Genomic DNA, 20,889 nt, shown 5'->3' with positions numbered 1-20,889 from the left:
TAATATTGTGGTTGTTCTGTCTCTGACCCCAGATAAGTTTATTAGCATGCACAATATTTGGGGGAATACAATACCACACAATACACCACACATCATCCAGCTTCCAAACTTAGTTATGAGGAACTTACCTAAAATACGGCTGGATAGTGGAGATTCAGACACAGTGATAGTCTGGGCAGCATCAGGTGAAATCTAGCATGTAGATAAAAGAGGCTGATGCTCAGCACCTGCACAAGTATCCTGGTTACTTTGTGTGCTTCCTTGTACCTAAGTATTTGCAGGTGAGGAGGCTGAAGAGTGGAGCTTCCAGATAAGGTCTCTACTGGTAACCATAGAGACTGAGCCTGTTTTCTTTGAAGGATTCTTGATGGGATGATGAATTTGTGGATTCTGAATGTGGAAAACTGTAGGCCATGATGTGAGTTCATAGTGGGATACCTGGCTTGTTCACAGTAACAGCATGGAAGTAAAAAACTAGGTCTGTTGTTCATCAACTTGACAGTGAGGACAGGGTCCAGAGCAAAGCTCTAGTGCCTGCTGGTCGTCCGTTCCCGCCCCCCCCCCCCCAGCCTCTAGTGATATCACTTCCTGTTCTTTATGTTACTAGGAACTGAGAAGCAGCTCAGTTCAGGTGGGAGACCCATCATTATTTCATGCAAGGCTTCTTGACAGATAGTAGAAGTGTGAAAACAGGGTTGAGAATAAATCTCTTTGGATGAGTGGACAGACATCAGCCTGCTAAGATGCTTTAAGAGAATCACCACATGAATGATAAGATTTCCTCTGAATCCAGCAAAAGTAACAAGTCCATATAAAAAGATATTAAATTAATCATTAAAAAATTTAAAAATATTAGGAATGGAAAGAGTGTCAACTTGATTTTTCCATCAGTCTGAAATTTTAAAGGTTCTTAATACTGTTTCTCGTCAATTAAGTGAAAACAAGCTCTTTCACAGACTCTTAGAACTATGTACTGTTTTGAAGGTAATCTGATGGGTGATGGATTTTGATGGCCAATTTAAGATAACATAGATTCTACCTTTGGGATGGCATCTAATAAACTCACTTCTACATGTGTTGGATATGCCAACACTAGTGTGTTTGCAGGTATGGAATAATCACAGAATGCAAAAGAAAGAAAAACTGACATTTAAAAAGTATACAAACTGCAATCCCACTGGAGAGAATGGAATTTTAACAAGATGTAAATATAATCAATCACATACTCAACACAGAAGCAATGCTGAGAATAAAATGTCTTAACTACTTTTTTATTGATTGAGTTCCCCATGTATTTCATCTCACTGGAAAAAAAAAAAACAGTGATTCTAAGTTCTTGGATTTTCGACTTTAAGTTGCACATTGGCAAATCTATTTTTATGTATACCTTTGATTCTTACATTAAAACAGAAGTCACATGTTTAAAAATAACCACTCCTTAAAACATAAGCAATTTTCAATGTTGTTTATAGTATGGATCCTGAGGACATTTGACTATATTAAGATTTACTAGTATGAAAACAGAATGTGGTACATTATACTGAATTCTGGCAGCAAAATATGTTTACTCACAAGAAAATTCCAATTTTCCCCTGGTTTTATAAAGACCAATCTATTCCTCACATTATAACTCTATTTAACTGAATTATGGTTTAAAATCACAAAGTGATAACATATAAATATAAAATGCTAAGAAAAGTTATAACATATAAAGGAAAAGTCTTATGCATTGTAATTTTTTAATCCAGCATAAAGGCAAATGTGGCTTTTCAAAATGCAACCCATATTCAATCACAGGAAAAAATTCAGTCAAGCCACCTAATATACAGACTTCACAGATTTATTTAAATTTATGTCAAAAATTTTCCAGGTAACATAGAAGTCTACCTAACAATTAGAGTTAACATCAACAAAGATCTGCAAACTACAAACATTTGCAAGTAAAGTTAGAGCATGCATTTCTCTCTGAAAGAAAAGAAGCCTGACTTGGAGTTAAAAAGCAGGTAAAAACAACTATGAACTTTCTTTAAATAGCTTATATTTAAAGTAATATGTGTACATTATATTTATAATATAGGGCAATATATGTTTTACCAGCTATACATGCAGACTATACTGTGTGGTAAAATGATTCAACTAACTTAAAAAAGAAAAAGAAAAAAGGAAAGATCCAAAATATCCATTTAAGCTGGAGAAATCATAGATCAAACCTCTCCCTGCAAGTCACGTGAGGCTAAGCTGAAAATAAATCATAAAATCTCAGTACTTAATCCTAAATTAACACACTAATTTGGGCTTATTGTTAACAATTTACACTATTTTCTTTGGGTTAAAAAAATTTTTTTAAGGGCCAGCTTTTGGAATCATCAATGTTACTTCAAGTCCTGCACTCTGACAGCCAGAAAGGTTGCTTTTTTTAAAAAAAAATTGATAGTTCTCAACACCAACGGCCTGGAGATAATAAATTTCACAAGTCACTGAGTTAAACTGCTCTAATGCAATGGAGCTAGTAAAATACATATATCTGTTCTTAAGAAAATTTACAAAACTAACAATTTTTTTCTCCAGAATTATAAAAGATAAAAATCTACGAATTGGTACTCTAATATGATCACAGAAAGATAGCAAACTGAAGTCGAGAAGCATGGGCTGTCTGTAACACCCTGCAGTCTCTCTATCTGCTCTGAAAATTCTCATTAACATACTTTAGAAACCTGTTCTGGTCTTTGCAATTCAGTGACTAGCTTATCACTCACATTTTTTTTGTTGTTTGTTCTTTTGTTTTGTTTAAGTAAGAAAAACTTGTTCTCCTTTTAGAATATCCTGTAAGATATTACTTGATGGTGGTTCCTATAAGTAACAGAAAGTATGGGGGGGGGGGGGGTCAAATGCTTAGAAGTCTTTGGAATTTCCAGAAAGACAGTTTTATATTTTATTCCTCCTCCTGCATCTCATTTTCTTTTCCTTTTAAAAACTACAAGTAGATATTTCACATAAGATTTGATTAGTTTGATTAAAATAAGGGAGGCTTTCCAACATTTCCCAAACTAGAAAACGACAAAAGTCAGATGAACTCAGTGCCAACAATAGAATCATGACATAAAATTCAAGCTGAATGGTGGTATGTCACACCCAAAGATGTCACACCTTTATAGATATGCCCCTTGCTTCACACAGGATCCAATACAATTCAGTTCCAGCCTCAACGTATAAGTTTGCCTGCATAAGGAACAGACATCATGCAGTTCCCAATGAGCTCAAATTACAGTAGAGCCAACAAGATGCACACCCCACCCCACCCCTACTGAGGGAAATAATTCAATGAAGTTTCTTGTTGGATTGTGCTTAAATAAAATCACACCATTGCATGAAAGTTTCAGAGGATAGTGAGGAACCAATAAAGGGAAAAGACACATGTACCTGGCCAGCAGATTGCTCTGGGTATCCTGGTCCCACTCTCCCACAGCTCACTTTTCCCTGTAATACAGCAGGTAGTACTTCAGGGGGTCGGGCAATGGGAGGCGCAATACCCTCTGGCGAAGAAAGTTTACTGGTGGCTCAGGCTTGGCCTCCCGTAAGGTCCTCTCTGCCACTTCCCGCCGATCCTCCTCTGCATCCTCATAGCTGGTGTCATCAGAGGGGTTGGAAATTCGACTGGCAAAGACCTCTTTGTCCAAAAAGACAATGGTTTCCATTCGCCGGCGACGAAGTCGCCTTCTTTTAAACATAGGTGTGCTCTTCAGTCCACCTCCTCTGGTGGCTTCCTGGCGCATAGCCCTCTTGATGCTGCCACGGATAGCAAGCCGGGCCAGATCCTGCAGGCTGCGCACGGCCAGTGGTGCTGTGGACAGGGGCAGAGCCTGTGGGCACGGGCAGGGCCAACCCCATACCTAACTTGCTGGAAGAACTTCAAAGAAGGGAGCATTCTAACAAAATAGGAATCAGTGGTCTACTCTGCACCTCATGTGTTTTTCAAAAGACATATCCACATATACTAATTCTTAACTCTGAAAAGGAAAGAAATACTGTCTAGCCAATCAGTCAGCAGCAGAATTTGAAACCTTAGGGTTTGTTCTTGCAGACTAGTTCATAACCCAATTTACTCTGCTCAATGACACAATAACAATACAGTAATCTACACTTCTAACATCCCTTTATCTATTTTAATAGTTTCACAGTAATTCATAAATTAAATATTTTTCTGTTAAAGTAGACACGTGAAAATCTAAAACCATTTGAAGAAGAACAAAGGGTTTTTCTCAAAGTAAAAGGAATTAGAGGCCATGGGTTTAGATACATTAAACAGAAAATCTAAATCCCTTTTTCCCTCCAGTACACATAACCTTCTCCAAACAAGAGGCCACTCTATAGAGAAGGTTCTTGTGTTATCTGCAGTATTTGCTACCTAAATCATAACCCCTACCTAGAAACCACCAATATCCTCTGCCCTGCAGATATGCAAGTCTCTAGACCAGGTTCTAACAACAAACAGTATCTCCTACCTCTTTCAGAGGCACCAAGCTTTCTTTCTTATCCTCTGTCCCTGAGAACATGGGGCTGTGCTCTCTCTCCAGGATGGTTCTGCAGTACCTTGCCTGCATCCTGCCATGTAGCTCAACAAATGACCTGTGGTATATCCTGCTCTAACTCAATTCAAGAAAACTTGGTTCCAGAACCTCTGCAATCCAGCTGTTTCTCCAAGATGCTAAAAACAGTCCCTCACTGGCCATTGGGCTCCCAAGTATCAATTCTGGCCTGTCAAACTTTCTCTGAAGACCACCAGGAATAGCTGATTCAGTTCATAGCCCTTCTCTATGACTTCTCTTCCTTGGGCCTTATGACACCCCCAAAGCCTCCAGTATTCACTTCACTCCTTTCTCAGTATGACTGCTGATTCTTGGTTTTACATCTGTTCTGTGACTTTAATTAATACAGACCTTCTCCTCAAACTGAAATTTAGTCCCAGTCAAGTCAAGCCCACCCCACACTTAGCACAGATGATAATACAATCCTTGGGCTCTGCTGTTCTTCCTTACAAAGGTCATATGTCCCTGAACCCTTCCTGCTGAGGCTGGTGTAGTCTCAATCTTTGTCTCTTGCCTGATGGGGAAAACCCCATCAACTTCCTGCCTGACTTCTGCCTCCAACCTGCATACATGCCACTTAGGGGGATGCTCCAGGCAGTGCATATCCAAAGCTGTTCAGTATCACTGTGGGCTGGCTTTGCTATATGGTTTCTCTTATTCCCTTGGTCTCACAAAAAACAGTGACCTGGGAAAATAGAAACTGCAAATACCCTACCCAACCGATCACTTTAGTAATGCTAACCAAATCACATGAATGTTTATCACTCAACATTCACAGTGAGCATCTCAGGAGGCAACACATAGCCAGGCTTGACAAGCCCTCACACAGAAACACTCATTTTTAACCAGATCTTCAAAGTCTTCCAAATGCTCTCCTGAGTCCTTGTCTTCTAAACCCAGCCATTGTGCCAGAGGATGGTGCACTTCCTTATCACTGGCCACATTTGCTTAAAGAACAAAATTTTAGAGAACCAATGTTGTTTGTTTGTTTTACTCTTTTGAGAGGTCTGTCACTCAGCTCCCAAGTAAACACACACGGAGGCTTATTATTACTTATGACTGCTGGCCTTACCTTGGCTTATTTCTAGCCAGCTTTACTTAAATTATCCCATCTATCTTTTGCCTTTGGGCTTTTCCTGTTTTCTTACTTCTGTAAATGGCTTGCTGTGTAGCTGGGTGGCTGGTCCCTAATGTCTTCTCTGGCTACTTCTCTTCCCTCCCAGATTTCTCCTTCTATATATTCTCTCTGCCTGCCAGCCCGGCCTATGTCTCTCTCCTGCCTTGCTATTGGCCATTCAGTTCTTTATTAGACCATCAGGTGTTTTAGGCAGACACAGTAACACAGCTTAACAGAGTTAAACAAATGCAACATAAACAAAAGTAACACACCTTAAAATAATATTCTACAACACACCAGTCTGACAAATTCACCCTCCAAATGACTGGTATATGCAGCATCTTCAATAACATCTGAAGCTCTCTACAGCCATACAATGAATTAAAACCCAAACTACACATAAGTTTTTCCAAAACACCCACAATGACTACACCATAGAGTGTGTGTCTCTAACTTTGCCCTGGTTCTCCTAATACCTTTCTACTCCTCCTCTCTTAAGGGAATTCCTTCTCACCCTCAAAATCAAGTACAACATAACATCATCTTCTACATACCTTCCCTAGTCTCTCTCTAAACTTCTTTGTATGTTTCACTGTTACTTGTTACTGAATTTCATATGACACACAAAGTAGGGAAATTTGTTAAATGACTATCACAAATTGAAGTGTTCTCTAAAAAAATTCACCAAAAATGTATTTGTTTTAGAACTATCTATAATAATTCACATTCCTATTCTATTTTTCTCCCTCTCTCCCTTTCTCTTTTTCTTGTGTATACACACACACACACACACACACACACACACACACACACACACACACACACGTTTTCCAAATGTTTTAAGTGATCAGAAGTATGATAAATTGTCTTCACTTGGAAATCCTAAATCTTCATCACTTTGAAATCCCTATTTCTGTTAGAGCTGTTTAAAATATAAAACATCAGGATAAATGTCACCCTATGTTAGCTCCATGTCAAGTCTGCATCTTGGAGATGTAAGCACAAAGGTTTAGAGCATATGAGGCTACACAAAATTTCCCAGTCACACAGCAGAACAGGCTCACCTGTATTGCTTAAAGCATCATGAGACAGGTACTGTGAGGACTGTGCGCAGGGACTACTACACATTCCCAGCAGGCAAGGCAAACTGCCTGAGATTCCCATGTGGCAAAATTAGCTCTTTGGTGAATCTGCTACTTTTAGAAGCATGATCAGCAACAACACTTTATAAATTTAAAAGAAGACTAAAATCATCTAAGATGGGCTAAATAGAGAGACTTTTTAAATGTCTAAAGTATCTTGTATAATTTGAGGGCTGCAATAAGGAAGGTTAATACTCTTTAATGTCAAAGTGTTACTTGTACTTTTTGTTTCTATTCTAATTTTAATCAGAGATAAAAGAGAGGTAGATGCTTATACTCACGTAGCTGGACAAGTCTAGGCTGTCCTGACTCCGAACGGCAGGGTTGGACCAGAGGGGCGAAGGAAACGGCCAGAATCTTTTTTGTTTCCCAAGCAGAAGGGCCTGTGCGTGTTATCTTGGTCAACTATCTCAAAGACAAAACAAGAATATCCAAAGGATTTGGCTACTAGACAACTTATATTTAAGTGTAATTGTTTCAGTATATGAAATCTAAACATGAAATAACCTGTCTATATAACACCTAATGTGATATTACTTACAACTAACAGGAATACTCTTATGCAAATGCTTAGCATAAACATGCTCAAGCTCCATAACCTACCTTGTGTTTACAAGAAATATGAACAATAGGCCAGTTAAAGGACTAGAAGAGGAAATAATGAGATAAGGAAGAAAAATTCTTACCAAACAACCTTCTAAAGTTCTTCAAAGCAGTGGTCAGGGATAAGTTGGAAAGAGTCTGTCCTCAGTAAAAATAACCAAAGAAGCACAATAGCCACAATACTTCAACCATAAAAAACCCTAAATTCTGTGTGCTACTTTCAAGAGTATAGCTACAATGGCATCTGAGGTGCAAGCCATCTGCACCTGTAACAGCAAGGGAGCAGGAAAGGCCCAAATGCCAGATACTACCACCATGCTTCTGTGACTTTCTTCAACATAAATGTGTCATTCTGGACACCTAAGCAATTGTCCTTACTCTCACTAATAGCACTTCAGGGGTGCAGTGGGATATTGTAGCTGATACATAGTAATGTAGATCATCAAAGCACTTTACATTATAGGATTGGTACCAAAGAATCGAATTTAATGACAAAGCCTCTGTGTATTCAATGTGACTAGGACAGTCTGTAAATGGCCAAAACTAAGGATTCTCTAAAAGGATTAAACAGCACAATTACTAGGGAAATATCTAAAGATTAATCAAATTCAGAAACAACAGCAAAAACATTTTTTTCAGAAAATTTTGAAGATTAAAGTGTGTGTGTGTGTGTGTGTGTGTAAAGGTATATGTACAAGTGCCAGTGCTCTCAGAGTCCAGTAGAGACCCTCAGAACCCTTAAAGCTGGAGTTACAGACCTTGGTGAGTTGCCTAAACTCAGTTCCTCTGTAAGAATTGTATGTTCCTAACCGCTGAGCCATCTCTTCATCACCCAGAAACTTTTTTGTTTTGTTTTGTTTGTTTTTAAGACAGAGTTTGTCTGTATTGTCCTGGCTGTCTTGGAACTCACTCTATAGACCAAGCTGACCTCAAACTCAGAGTTCCACCTGATAAAAGGTGTGCACCACCAGAAGCCTCTTCTTTTTAAAGGATAGTTTCTAGCTAGAATGAACACCAAACATTTAAATATAATACATAAATGATATGTAAGACCTTAAATAAAACTATAAACCTGCATTTCATAATCTAGATGAGCAGATGGAAATAGTATGAAGATGCCTATCCTCTTCAAATTAATCTAGAGCTAAAATGATCTCAATCAAAATTAGTTGATACTAAAAAACAAACAAAGCCTTATTAGTCACCTCCCTTTGACAAAAAGCCAAATGACTCAGAAAATTAATAAGCAAATATTAATAACCAAAATTTATCCTGTATATCTTACATAATGTATACTTCAGGGGGACCAAATCAATAATAAGCAGTTTTCTCTTTATCAAAGTTAACCAGCACCTAAATACAGAAAAAATGAAGGAATTTAAATGTATTATTCTATAGTTCTTAATGAAACAATGGATCAGGCTACTATCATTCTGTAAGGATGAGTAACCAAAGAAGCTGCTTGAGCCTACACACTTAAGTAAAACTTGTCCTATAGATCCAATGTTCTTACATCCAAGCAACTGCATACCAAAAATATTCAGAAAGTAAATCGTGTACTACTGAACATGTACAGATTTTTCTGCTCGTCATTATTCCCTAAGCAACACAATAAACAACTATTTATACAGCATTCATACTCTACCAGATATTACCATTAATCTAGAGGTATTCTAAAGTACACAGGAGGATGTGTGTAGGTCATATGCCACTAACATACTACATGATTTTATGAAAGGATCTGAGGCATCTCCATATTTTGTCATCGTGAGCAGAAAAAAGTGGTCTTGGAATCAATCCTTTATATAATGAAGACAAATGTCTATTTTTAATACATAGCTTATATACTTGTGTTCTCCTCCTTCAAAATATGACAAAAAAAAAAAAACCTCTACTAAGCCTCTAGATCTAATTACCAATAGGTAGAAAATACAAAGGACAGAAGAACATGCATCTATGAACTGCAAAATCCAGGGTGTAGGAAAACACTATGAGACCAATAATCTACTCCCCTGAACAAATCAGTTACAAAGAAAACATGAAAAAGAAAACCAAAATATTAAAAAATAAGAAAGGACTAGGAAAATAGCTCAGTTGGTAAAGTGCTTGCCATGCAAACAGGAGAACCAGAGTTCCAATCCCCAGCACTCAATTAAACATTAGGCAGATGGTGTGGTTCACCTGTAATCTCAACACTCAGAAGGTGCAGACAGAGAATCCCCAGAGCAAGCTGGCTAGCTAGATCAGCCAAACTGGTAAGCTCTGGGTTCAAGTGACAAATCCTGCCTCAATATATAAGGTAGAAAGCAATCAAAGAAGATACCAGATGTCAATTCTCTGGCCTCCACATGCACATGCATACATGCACACATGTGAACACTCATACATAAACACACACACCTAAGAGATATATCAACCAAATGCAACTTTTAAACAACAAAATGATATAGATTCAAAATTAAATGACTTAACATTACATTCATGAGGGGCTGGAGAGATGGCTCAGTGGTTAAGAGCATTGGCCGGGTTCAATTCCCAGCACCCACATGGCAGTTTATAACTGTCTGTAACTCCAGTTCCAGGGAATCTGACAACCTCATAGAGACATACATCCAGGCAAAACACCAATGCATATAAAATAAAAATACATCATTTTTAAAAATTACATTCATGAACTCTTTTAAGTAAAGCACTCTAAGTTTCAAGCCAGTCTATACAAGAAAATTTTTCAAAAGGGGGAAATGTGTGAAATACTTTCCATCAAAGTATTAAGCAAGTACAAGACAACAACAACAACAACAAAGGGAGCTGGGGTGAAGATGAAGAGAAGGAAGAAGAAAGAGAAGGGAAGGGAGAAAAAGTGGGGAGAAGGAAAGAAAAAAAACAGAAGGAAGAACAAATATAAAAGAGAAAGGAGGTAAGGGAAGGTTCACACACAGCACCTAGGGTATGGCAGACCTTGGCATATCCATTCTATGTCCTCGGTTAATAACATGGCAGAACTACTGCAAAAGTTGTACACATAAGCTAACTTTGAAGGAGAGTATACACAATGTCAGCTGTGTAGAGAACCTGACCTTCTCTTCCAAGGGCATGACAAGGATCCCTCCAACTTTGAGAAGATTTTTCATGTACTCTTCATGTTCTTTCTGCACACCAGCTCCACAATACACACGATCATACTGACAACAATCTGGAGCAATCTCCAGGCAATTGCCAGTTACAAAGGAAGGTTCACAGAAGTCAAATCTGCAAGGAAAAAAGTTTTCTGTAATTACATGTGTCATTGTAACAAGTACATAAAACAAGTTTATGCTTACCATAGGTTATATTTTAATTACAAAATCACAGGACAAGGTAACACTTTCCAGATCCAGGAGCTAGAAGCTATATTACTATATAAATAGAACCTTAGAAATTACAAACAAAATAGAATGAAAGTAAATGTTCCAACATGATCCAAATATAAAGCAACATCAGCTATCATTTTTCACTGTTTTTACAATATGCAGCACCACACTCAGTTGCTTGACAAGCAACTGGAGATTTTATTAGATTTTGATTTATTTATTCAGGATGTGTGTGTGTGTGTGTATGTGTGTGTGTGTGTGTGTGTGTGTGTAGACAACTTGTAGAAGTTTCCACAGATCAAATTCAGAGCATCACTCTGAGCAGCAAGTGTCTTTACCTACCCTGAGCCATCTTGCCAGCTCCAACAGGAGGTTTTAAAGAGCATTTTCTCTATTTGGACAGGCTCTCTCTACTTTCTAGCCTACAAATTGCCATGTAGAACAAGCTGCTCAAACTCACAAAGATCTGCCTGCCTCTGTTCACCACTATAGGCAAAAAGACACTTTTTGTTCTCTGAAATTTCCATTCTTTAAGAACTTCAGTGGCATATTTTAAATGCCAAGAGCTACTTATATAAACTGTTCAAAAATAAACATAACCATTTTATTGTGGAAACAATTAGGTGATAAAAGTTTTCTATACTGGAACATGAAAACTGAATAAAGTTTTTGTTTTCTTCTCTTACTATACTGATGAAAATTAATGTAAAGTATCATAAGTTATAAAACACAAAGCTGGCTGGGAGGTGGTGGCCCACACCTTTAATCCCAGCACTTGGGAGGCAGAGGCAGGAGGATTTCTATCAATCCAAGATCATCCTGGTCTGAGTTCCAGGATAGTCAGAGATGTTAAACAGAAAAACCATGTCTCAAAAACCAACAAAAAAAAAAAAAAAAAAAAAAAAGCTGCCCAGGTATGGTGGTACATGCCTTTAATCTCAGCATTCAGGAGACAGAGGCAGGTGGGTTTCTGTAAATTCAAGGCCAGCCTGGTCTACATAGTGAGTTCCAAGATAGCCAGGGCTATATGAGGATATATGAGGATACCTTGTCTCAAAAAACCAAAAAAATAAAATAAAAACTATAAAGCCCTCAAGACCAGAGAATATTAAAATAATACAGTATATAAGGTAGGCATACATATAACCTGGGATCATCCAACCATACTTTAACTATGTTTACTGGCACATGCATATTAAACAGGCTTTTTTTATTTATAGTTAACACCCTTAGTTTGAACCAATGGGTAGCATCTGACCGTACTTGTCAAAACTGTCACTTGTTCTGATAAAGACATCCAGTTTCTGCTTCGCATACTCAGTCACATCTGAATGAAGCTCCACCCCATGGTTTACACCAAAAGGACCTGAAAGGGTTGAGAATAACAAAGCTCTTAGAATCAGGAAAAGAACGCTTGCTCATTTTTTTCTGTACTTTACTAATTACAACACAGATAATTATGTAATGTATAATTATAGAAACTCATGAGGTCTTAAGGCCTCGGCACATTTGTGGCTACAAACCACTCAAGAGAGTCTTTCAATGTGTAGTATAGTTTCTATTCATTAACACAGTATTTGTTTTGATGCCTAGGCTTCTCAAACATTAAAAGAATAATTTGCAAATTGAAAAGAAAAAGTAAGAGTAGTAGCTTTTACTAACAAATTTAAGAAGAAACCTATATTTACAAATAAACCTTGTATTAGGCTTTAATCTATATTTCACAGCACTTTCATTAACACTACTGGCACTTATGGAGAGCCACAGTGTCTCCAGGCTTACTCTTTTCATAGGTACTAAGCACGCACGTCGTGTGTGTGTGTGTGTGTGTGTGTGTGTGTGTGTGTGTGTATGTGCGCGCGCGCGCGCAGGATCATGAGTGTCCATGGCAGAGATCAACATCTTCCACTCCCCAAGTTACTGTTTGAGACAGAGTCCTACTCAGTTAAACTGGCTGGCCAAGCAAGTCCCTAGAATCCTATCTCTGTTTTGCTGCACTGAGATTACAGAACACACTGCTGTACCTGGCTTGTTACGTGTTCTGGTTCATGCTTGTACAGCATTTACCCACTAAGCCATGTCCTCAGTTCCTCCGGCTTTTTTCATTAGCATTTCTTCTAATCTAGGTGGCTTTATTATCTATTCCCCCCAGCAAAAACCACTACCTTAGACAAGGTAAGATTTTTCAAGTAAAATCAAGCAAGTCACAGGAATGATAAGTAATCTGAGCCTGTGTCCTTTTCTCAAAGCATGAAAACCACGTCTCAATCAAAGACAAACTAAGATTAAAAATTATTTCAATTGAGAAGAAAAACAAGCAACATCTGAAAAGTCTTTGCCCCAATATACATTTTACACAAAACAGGAATTCAACAGCTCTTTGGCTGATAATCCTGATAATATTATCAGAAATGGCCATATCTATACATGCATTCTTACAACTTGTACAGCAAATAGCCTAAATGACTCCAAATATGATAACCTAAGAAATCCCTTCCAGCTGGGCGGTGATGGTGCACACCTTTAATCCCAGCATTTGGGAGGCAGAGGCAGGTGGATCTCTGTGAGTTCGAGGCCAGCCTGGTCTACAGATCGAGTTCCAGGACAGACTCCAAAGCTACACAGAGAAACCCTGTCTTGAAACACCAAAAAAAAAAAAAAAAAAAAAAAAAAAAAGAAAGAAAGAAGAAAAAAAAAAAAGAAATCCCTTCCATCCATATCTGAAAATTTCTTAAAAATACATAAACTTATAAACTTATTACTCTTTTAGTAGCAAACAACATAACAGAAATTGCTACAAAGAACTTCAACTACCAAAGGATTTTAATGACACCCAGTGGGAAAAAAGGGTAAAAGAGTGATTAGATTAAATTAAGAAATCACATAAAGTCAGGATTTATACACCTTTGCTGTTTTCCATCATTCACAGCAGAATTCGGCAATATAGGTAAGAGACAACAAAACTTACAACTCAGGGCCCACAGGTGGATATCATCCAGTCATCCACCTCTAGTAGCTAAATTTCAGGCAACTGATAGGAGGTCCATATTCTTCACCAGGGGATGCAACCAGCCTACTACATTTTCTATCTAAAGCGATACCACATCGTCCTAAGGCAGAGGGGACTCAAGCTCTGCATCCACACTCACCTAGAATAAGGCCCACCATGGAGCTGAGGTAGCCAGTACCACTGCCCAAATTGAGAAATGAGAGCCCAGGCTGCAGATCCAGAGCCTCCATCACCTCCGAGTAGATGCACGGGGCTGAGAGATGAATGTTTCCATGCTTCCACGCCAAGTCTTTGTACGCATTTTCTTTAAATTCTTCAAGATAATAATCTGCTCGATCGATTGCTCTGAAAGCCTGCTCTACTAAATCCGTCCGGATGTACTGGGCTTCCTTCAAATTATCAATGAGCTCATCGTTGTCCTCACCAGCACTCACAGCACCGCCCATGTTCAAGATTACAATCAAGCAAGACTACAATTAAAATTTTAATAACTATTTACATTAAAGGCAAGAGCAAAATAATGAAAGCTCTAAACACAAGCTATTTCCAAATATTAAATTCTAAACATAATAATGACAGGAGTATCTTTTGTTAATAACCATTTCACCCTCCAAAGATAATGGTATGGGGAGTAGAGATTACAGGGCCGAAGGAATTGTTCAGTGGGTAAAGCACTTGCCACACAAAGCCTATAACCTTAGTCCTATAACTTTAGTTCATTCCCCAGAACCTACATAAAGATGAGAGGAAAGATACCAACACCACTGGGTTGTTCTCTGATCTCCTCATCCATACAATGGCATGTGTGAGCCCATACACACAATTTTTTTAATTAGGAAAAAAAGAATCCTACTTCCACTAGAAATTAAAGTCAACAACAAATAATAAGCCATTTGATGTTTAACTGATTCAACTTTTAAAAAGTTTTACATTTATTATTTGGAGGGTATGTATACTGACCCACATGTGTCACAAAACACAAGTGGAGGTCAGAGGACAATTTGCAGGACTGATCCCTAGGGATCCTAGGGATGGAACTCAGATCTTTAGGCTGGGTTTCAGGTACCTTTACCCACTGAGTCATCCTGAAATTCAAATTTAATGGTATCCCAACATTAACCAGAGCACTACATCCCAACATACATACAAACTCACCCACAACAAGCAATCCATCCAACCTACTGATTTGGTTACTCTGATGTTTAAATTTTAGGTAAAAACATCCACAAAACTTTCTCCCCAAATAGAACACATTGTAACAAATACTTTATTGTAACAAAACAAAAAATCGGTTTCAAGGCTAAAGTTTAGCAGTACAAAAGGTCACTGCTAGCACTTTGTGTCCTACTTCCCTACCACAGCTTCCCCTTGCTCTCTACGCGCACACCTTTAATCCCAGCACTTGGGAGGCAGAGGGAGGCGGATCTCTGTGAGTTCGAGGCCAGCCTGGGCTACAGAGTGAGTTCCAGGACAGGCTCCAAAGCTACAAAGAGAAACCCTGTCTCGAAAAACAAAACAAAACAAAACAAAACAAAACAAAAAAAAGAAAAAAGTATACTTCTTATCTTTTCCCACACTATCTTGGTGAAGAAAGCATCCCCTTTAGGTCCAACTACTAAAATACAACAACATGCCCTGATCAGCAAACAGAAAATATTTTTTTACCCTGGAGAGGTCTTTTTCTTCCTAGAAAAAGAAAGATATCCTCCCCAGTTTTATACTGACCTCAGGTGAGTTTTCCAAAATAATGGCTTTATTTCTTACAAGATGGTGATGCTGATATAAACTGCTGAAGACTATGGAATGATACAAAGATTTGCAGACTTTATGAATCAAAACAGCCTCCAGTTCAGGAGTTCAAGGTCATCTTCAGTGAGTTCCAGGCCAGCATGGACTATATAAGAACCTGTCTCAGGCTGGGTGATAGTGCATGCCTTTAATCACACCACTCAAGAGGCAGAGACAGGAGGATCTCTGTTAGTTCAAGGCCAACCTGATCTACAGAGTAAGTTCCAGGAGAGCCAAGGCTACAAGAGAAACCCTTGTCTTGAAAAAGGAAAAAGAAGAAAGAAAAAAAGAGCATGTCTCAAACAATAACAACAAAATTGTTATGATCCCTCTCCCCTCACAGTTTTCTCTCTAGAATACTGGAGACAGTCCCTGTACACACCCATGTGCGCAACTGGTGACAGCACTGCTGGAGAACTAAGCCTAGGAGTGAAAAACTATGTCTTGATACACATTTGTTTCCATTTTATGATGAAATATTCCATTTTCATAATCAAGACAAATAATACTTTTCAAATCATGGTTCAACTATTAAAATTTCATCTACTTTTAAAGTAGATTCAGAACCTTTGTCTCCAGCTGTAACCAGTCCTTAGTGCTAATAAGGTTGGTCTTAATCTTGGATAAGCCACTTAGTTCTACTGCTGCACTATTGATTTAACAGAGTCATCTTAAAATTTGGGACACCAGTTGAAAATAGAATAATGTATTTATATGCTTATAGGCCCATTTAGGAAAAGACCTTTAAAAACCATAAATCCTACTGAATCAAGAAAGTCATCTTGTTCACCCCGAATATACTCTGTCATTCTATCACAGTTCCACTGTGTAACAGTCTCCAGCAGGTACCACAAACCATGTTAGATATATTTCATTTAGTACTAGATATTTATCTTACTGAACTTTTCCTCACATGAAAGCTTATTCCATATTAAAAGAACAGAATTTCAGTAAAAACAGTAACCATCTTTCTAACAGTTACCATCCACCAGTAAACACTACATTAAATGTCTAAAGGTAAGGCAAGCTGGTCTTAGTTACTAAACTGCTCACAGTCACAGACAGCAAGAGGAGCTATGATCAAACCCAGCAATGTCTAGTCAAAGGCTTTTGTTTTGTGCACATCAAGGATACAGGTGTTAAAGACTCACAAGAGAACAACATTCTTTGCTAATTTCTTGTTAACATTTTCATAACCAAGTATAATGTGCATTATATTGGTAAACTGTCGTGTGCTGTTTAAGATGGTTGAAAGTGGATGGTGAGAGTAAGAACTCTCTTGTACCAGCTCTAGCATATTTGTTTCCAGTGGTCTCCAAATATTCTCCAAAATACCTTTTCCTGGAGCTGGGTGGGCACCTAATTCTATGATTAAGGGAAAGGAAGAGCAAAACAGCCCAGGAGTAAAATATTGTATCCTTGAGAATGGCTAAAAGGTTAATCATTTCCAAGACTATTGTTTATCAGAAGGTTTAAAAATACCTCAGTAGGAACAGGAAGTCAGAAATTCAGCCATGGCAATCTTACCCATGGGAAAAAAAAATTATATTGGGAACTCCAGATGACTGCCTCAACTTCTCCAGTCAATTTCTACTAGATGATTATAAGTGCCCAACTTGATGTCTGCTTTTTGCTAATTTTTTTTTTTTTTTAAACTGGGAAGTCTCACCTGGAGCTCTCAATCAGGAATTCCAAATGGCTGCCTCAAATGGGACTTTCCCAGATGATTTCTGCCATTACCTTTTGTTTGTTCCCTCAATGGACTACTCCAGTCATCTCTACTAGATGTGAGTACTAAATCTGATGAGGTTTTGCTATCTATCTGCTACTTCTATCACTACTCACTAGTTCTTTTACTTTTGCTTGCTATATGCTTATTAAATTCACTCACTTAAAACAGAAAGCTGTCTGGAGCTATTGTAGATCATGCTCCAGATCAGATAATTCTTTAGACTACACAGAACACCAAGGTAGCCCTATCTGTTGCTATTGTTGGGGAGTAGGTAAACAATGATAGAGTCTGATACTTAATATTAGCTTTGTCTGACAATGTAAAGTTGCCTTGCATGGAAGCATCAATGCTTGCTGCTGACCTGGACATGATTAGTCACCATGTCAAAAAAAAAAAAAGAAAGAAAAAAAAAAACCACCCTCACCAAACCAAATAGTATTGCTGCAACAGAATGCAATACATTGACTCTGATTGAAGATAAAGAATCATTTTTAGGAGGCTGTCCTTCCTTCACTACACTACATATGTTACTACTTGCTGTAATGCTTATTATTCTTATTCAGAAGTGATTAGCACAGGCCAACAAAACATGAGGACACAGGAAAACACTGAGCAGCAACAGCACAGAAGGACTCAAAATGGACAGCAACAACACAAGTGAAGCTGGACTAAGGGGTTCTGTTTCTGATCTATGCTGCATTTGGAAAACATACACAAGCAGGCCCACAGTCAAATCTGGATGTCACTTTTTTTGTTTATTTGTTTTGTTTTGGTTTTGATTTTTCAAGACAAGGATTCTCAGTTGTAGCCTTGGCTGTCCTGAAATTTGCTCTGTAGACCAGGCTAGCCTCGAACTTAGAGATCCACCGGCCTCTGCCTCCTGAGTGCTGGGATTAAAGGCGTGCACCACCACTATCTGGCTGGATGTCACTTCTTATGGGGATATCTTGCTGGGAAAATGGGTCCCAAACGAATAACTGAGGCTTCTTACCTTGAAAACCAGAACTCTTGGAGGGTATGCATTAAGTGCATACCATTTGCGGTGGAATCAAATTAAAGCCTGAATAGTATTATATGCTGACTGTTTTATGCATAGAAAAGCTTTGGAACTACCAGAATTTTAAAAAGATATAAAGAAATGTACTTCTCAAAACTCTCCCAGCAAGGTCTCAGTGGAGGATGGAGAAAAGCCAGGGCCAAGGGAGAGGCCAAACCCCACCACCTCAGAGGGCCCACTTCAATTCCCTCTACATACAATCAGTATTGAGTCTCTTAAATACCTCATTCTAGAAAGACAGCCTACCAAACATCGGAATGGAGCCCACTTTAGCCACTCTTCGCTGACAAGAACAGAGACCAACAGTGCAGGTCCAAGAGAGCAGAGGGCCAGATAATCAGATGACTGAGTTGGTGGCAGAGGAACAGGCCTAATAAAAAACAAACAAAGGAACCAGGCCCCTGCAAATTCTCTCCAGCTATTTTAGACCTTTCCCCAACCAGATCCATTTTTTTCTCCTCTGCAGGATACTATGCCTTCTTTCAAATAACCACCCAAGGTGGAATTTGTGTCAAACCTTGTCAATGCCCGACTTGCCCTTGAGCTAACTGCAAACGTTTTCTACTTAATCAGAAATAGGCTGTAGATCTAGAGCAAACATATCACAGTTAGCAACGGAGAGCAGGGGTTGGGGGAGTGGGGAGTTGGAGGTGGGGTACGCTGAAGGGAAGGTGCTGGAGGAAGATTTGGTGTGAAGGGTGCTGGGCAGGGAGATGGGGCAGGGGCAGGTGCTAGGGCTAGAAACTCTCAAAATATGCTAAGAAACACGGACGCTAGTGGACCGGTAACCAGAGCTGGAGAACGGGTACAGAGGGAAGGGCCGAGGGGCAGCAACAGCTCTACCTCGGCGCTTAGCGGCCCTCGGGTTTAGACTCCGACAGCAGTTCTTTGGACGCTTCGGTCGCTTCGCACCGACCTCGGCCGCTGTAAACATCCGCTGCTACCTGTGCGCCTGCGCGCGCTATAGCTGAACTGAGCATGTGCAGTCGGAGGAGCTCTTAAAGGGGCAACAACGCAGCCCAGGAACCTGTCTTTTTTTTTTCACACCCTGGTTTAAATGCTTTGGTGGGTCCCTCCGTCAATACGTAGTCTCAAAGTAGGTCCCCATCCTAGTGATATGAGAGGATGCGGGCGTGTTGGCGGGAGAAAGTCTTTTGTCTGCAGAAGGCACAAGGACACCGCTCCCACAGTAGAAAAGGCAGGAGTAAAGAAACAGTGATAGATTGGGTGCAAATGACTGCCGGCTCTGGCGCTGGCAGACCACCTGGCCCAGGGGATGGCCATCTGCACACTTTGAAATCCTTGAGCAGTTCTCCTTGAGCAGTTCTCCTGACCATTTCAGAGAAACCTACAAAATAGACAACAGTCTAAGTGACCTTTAAGGGCTACCTGTTGAGATTGTTCTGAGTCTTGTTCTTCCAGTTTTGAGTGAGAACCAGAAACTTGTTCTGTATCATCGTGATTGCACACCTCCTTCACACAGCATGGAGGGTACATGTTGGAGAAAGTAGTGTCAAGACAGAAGGAGCGTGAATTCCTGAGTCAGCATCTGTAAGAGAGTCACTCAGCCCGCCGTGGATTGTGGTATGAATGAAAAATAAATGTTATACAATTTTTTAAAGTTTGTGTAGAAAGGCAAAATATTCCAAAATAGATAACACAATAATGATGGAAAAGAACAAAAGTACAGGCCAGACACCATTTGGTTTCATGACTTACTATTAAAATTACAGTAATCAAATATCATATAGGGGCAGGGATAAATTAATGATATCAAATACAAAGCCCAGGATCAATCCATACAAATATAGTAAACTCACTTTTGATAAAAGAACAAATACAATTCAACGGAGGAAGGATGATCTTTTCAACAAAAGATGCTGGAATTATTACACATCCACAGGTAAAACTAATAGAGACAGATCTTACCCAATTTATCTCCCAGCACCCAAGTCCACTTGTAACACCTTCACAGGAATCTGATGCATCTGGCCTCTGCTGTCACTTGCAGTCAGGTGCACACACACACACACACACACACACACACACATACTTAAAAGTAAAATAAATATTTTAAAAACTGGCATCATTTCTCTGTAAAATATACTATTAAGAGAATAAAAAGATAAGACACAGACTGAAAAACAATAGTCTCAAAACACATATCTGATAAAGGATTTTAAAGAATCCTTAAAACTCAAAAATAAGAAAACAAACAGTACAAATAGAAATGGGCAAAAACTATGAACATACGTCTCAGCAAAGAAAATATACAGATGGCAAATGAGCATTATGAATAGATGCTCAACATCATGTGTCATTAGTAATTGCAGATTTATAAAACAATAAGATATCAATACACACCTGTTAGAACAGCCAAAATTTATAAAACGTATAATTCACCGAAAGCTGGTGAAGATGTAGAGCAACAGCACATCTCCTTCATTGCTGGTGGGAATGAACAATAATAAAGCTACTTTGGAAAATAGTTCAACAGTTGCTTA

The 20,889-nt window shown here is 38.9% G+C and overlaps 1 protein-coding gene across 9 annotated transcripts; it reads right to left on the bottom strand.

Moving 5' to 3' along the window:
* Positions 1 to 1,133: 1,133 nt before the first annotated feature.
* On the bottom strand, positions 1,134 to 19,341 carry Pcmtd2 (protein-L-isoaspartate (D-aspartate) O-methyltransferase domain containing 2). Of its 9 annotated transcripts, none has more exons than XM_059262183.1 (7): positions 19,229 to 19,341; positions 13,948 to 14,278; positions 12,062 to 12,164; positions 10,526 to 10,697; positions 7,127 to 7,250; positions 3,421 to 3,841; positions 1,134 to 1,304 (listed from the first exon to the last, which is right to left on the bottom strand). In XM_059262183.1, the coding sequence occupies exons 2-6, from the start codon at positions 14,252 to 14,254 to the stop codon at positions 3,468 to 3,470; spliced, it is 1,080 nt and encodes a 359-aa protein (XP_059118166.1). In that variant the 5' UTR covers positions 14,255 to 14,278; positions 19,229 to 19,341; the 3' UTR covers positions 1,134 to 1,304; positions 3,421 to 3,467. The 9 variants fall into 9 exon arrangements, with proteins under 9 accessions (XP_059118166.1, XP_059118172.1, XP_059118165.1 ...); XM_059262189.1 differs by having other exon boundaries at positions 3,421 to 3,477; XM_059262182.1 differs by lacking the exon at positions 1,134 to 1,304 and adding an exon at positions 1,451 to 3,219.
* Positions 19,342 to 20,889: the final 1,548 nt, after the last annotated feature.

Source organism: Peromyscus eremicus, chromosome 4 (genome assembly GCF_949786415.1).
Source record: "Peromyscus eremicus chromosome 4, PerEre_H2_v1, whole genome shotgun sequence".
Taxonomy (NCBI): Eukaryota; Metazoa; Chordata; class Mammalia; order Rodentia; family Cricetidae; genus Peromyscus; species Peromyscus eremicus.
This window is presented reverse-complemented; position numbering and strand designations above follow the sequence as displayed.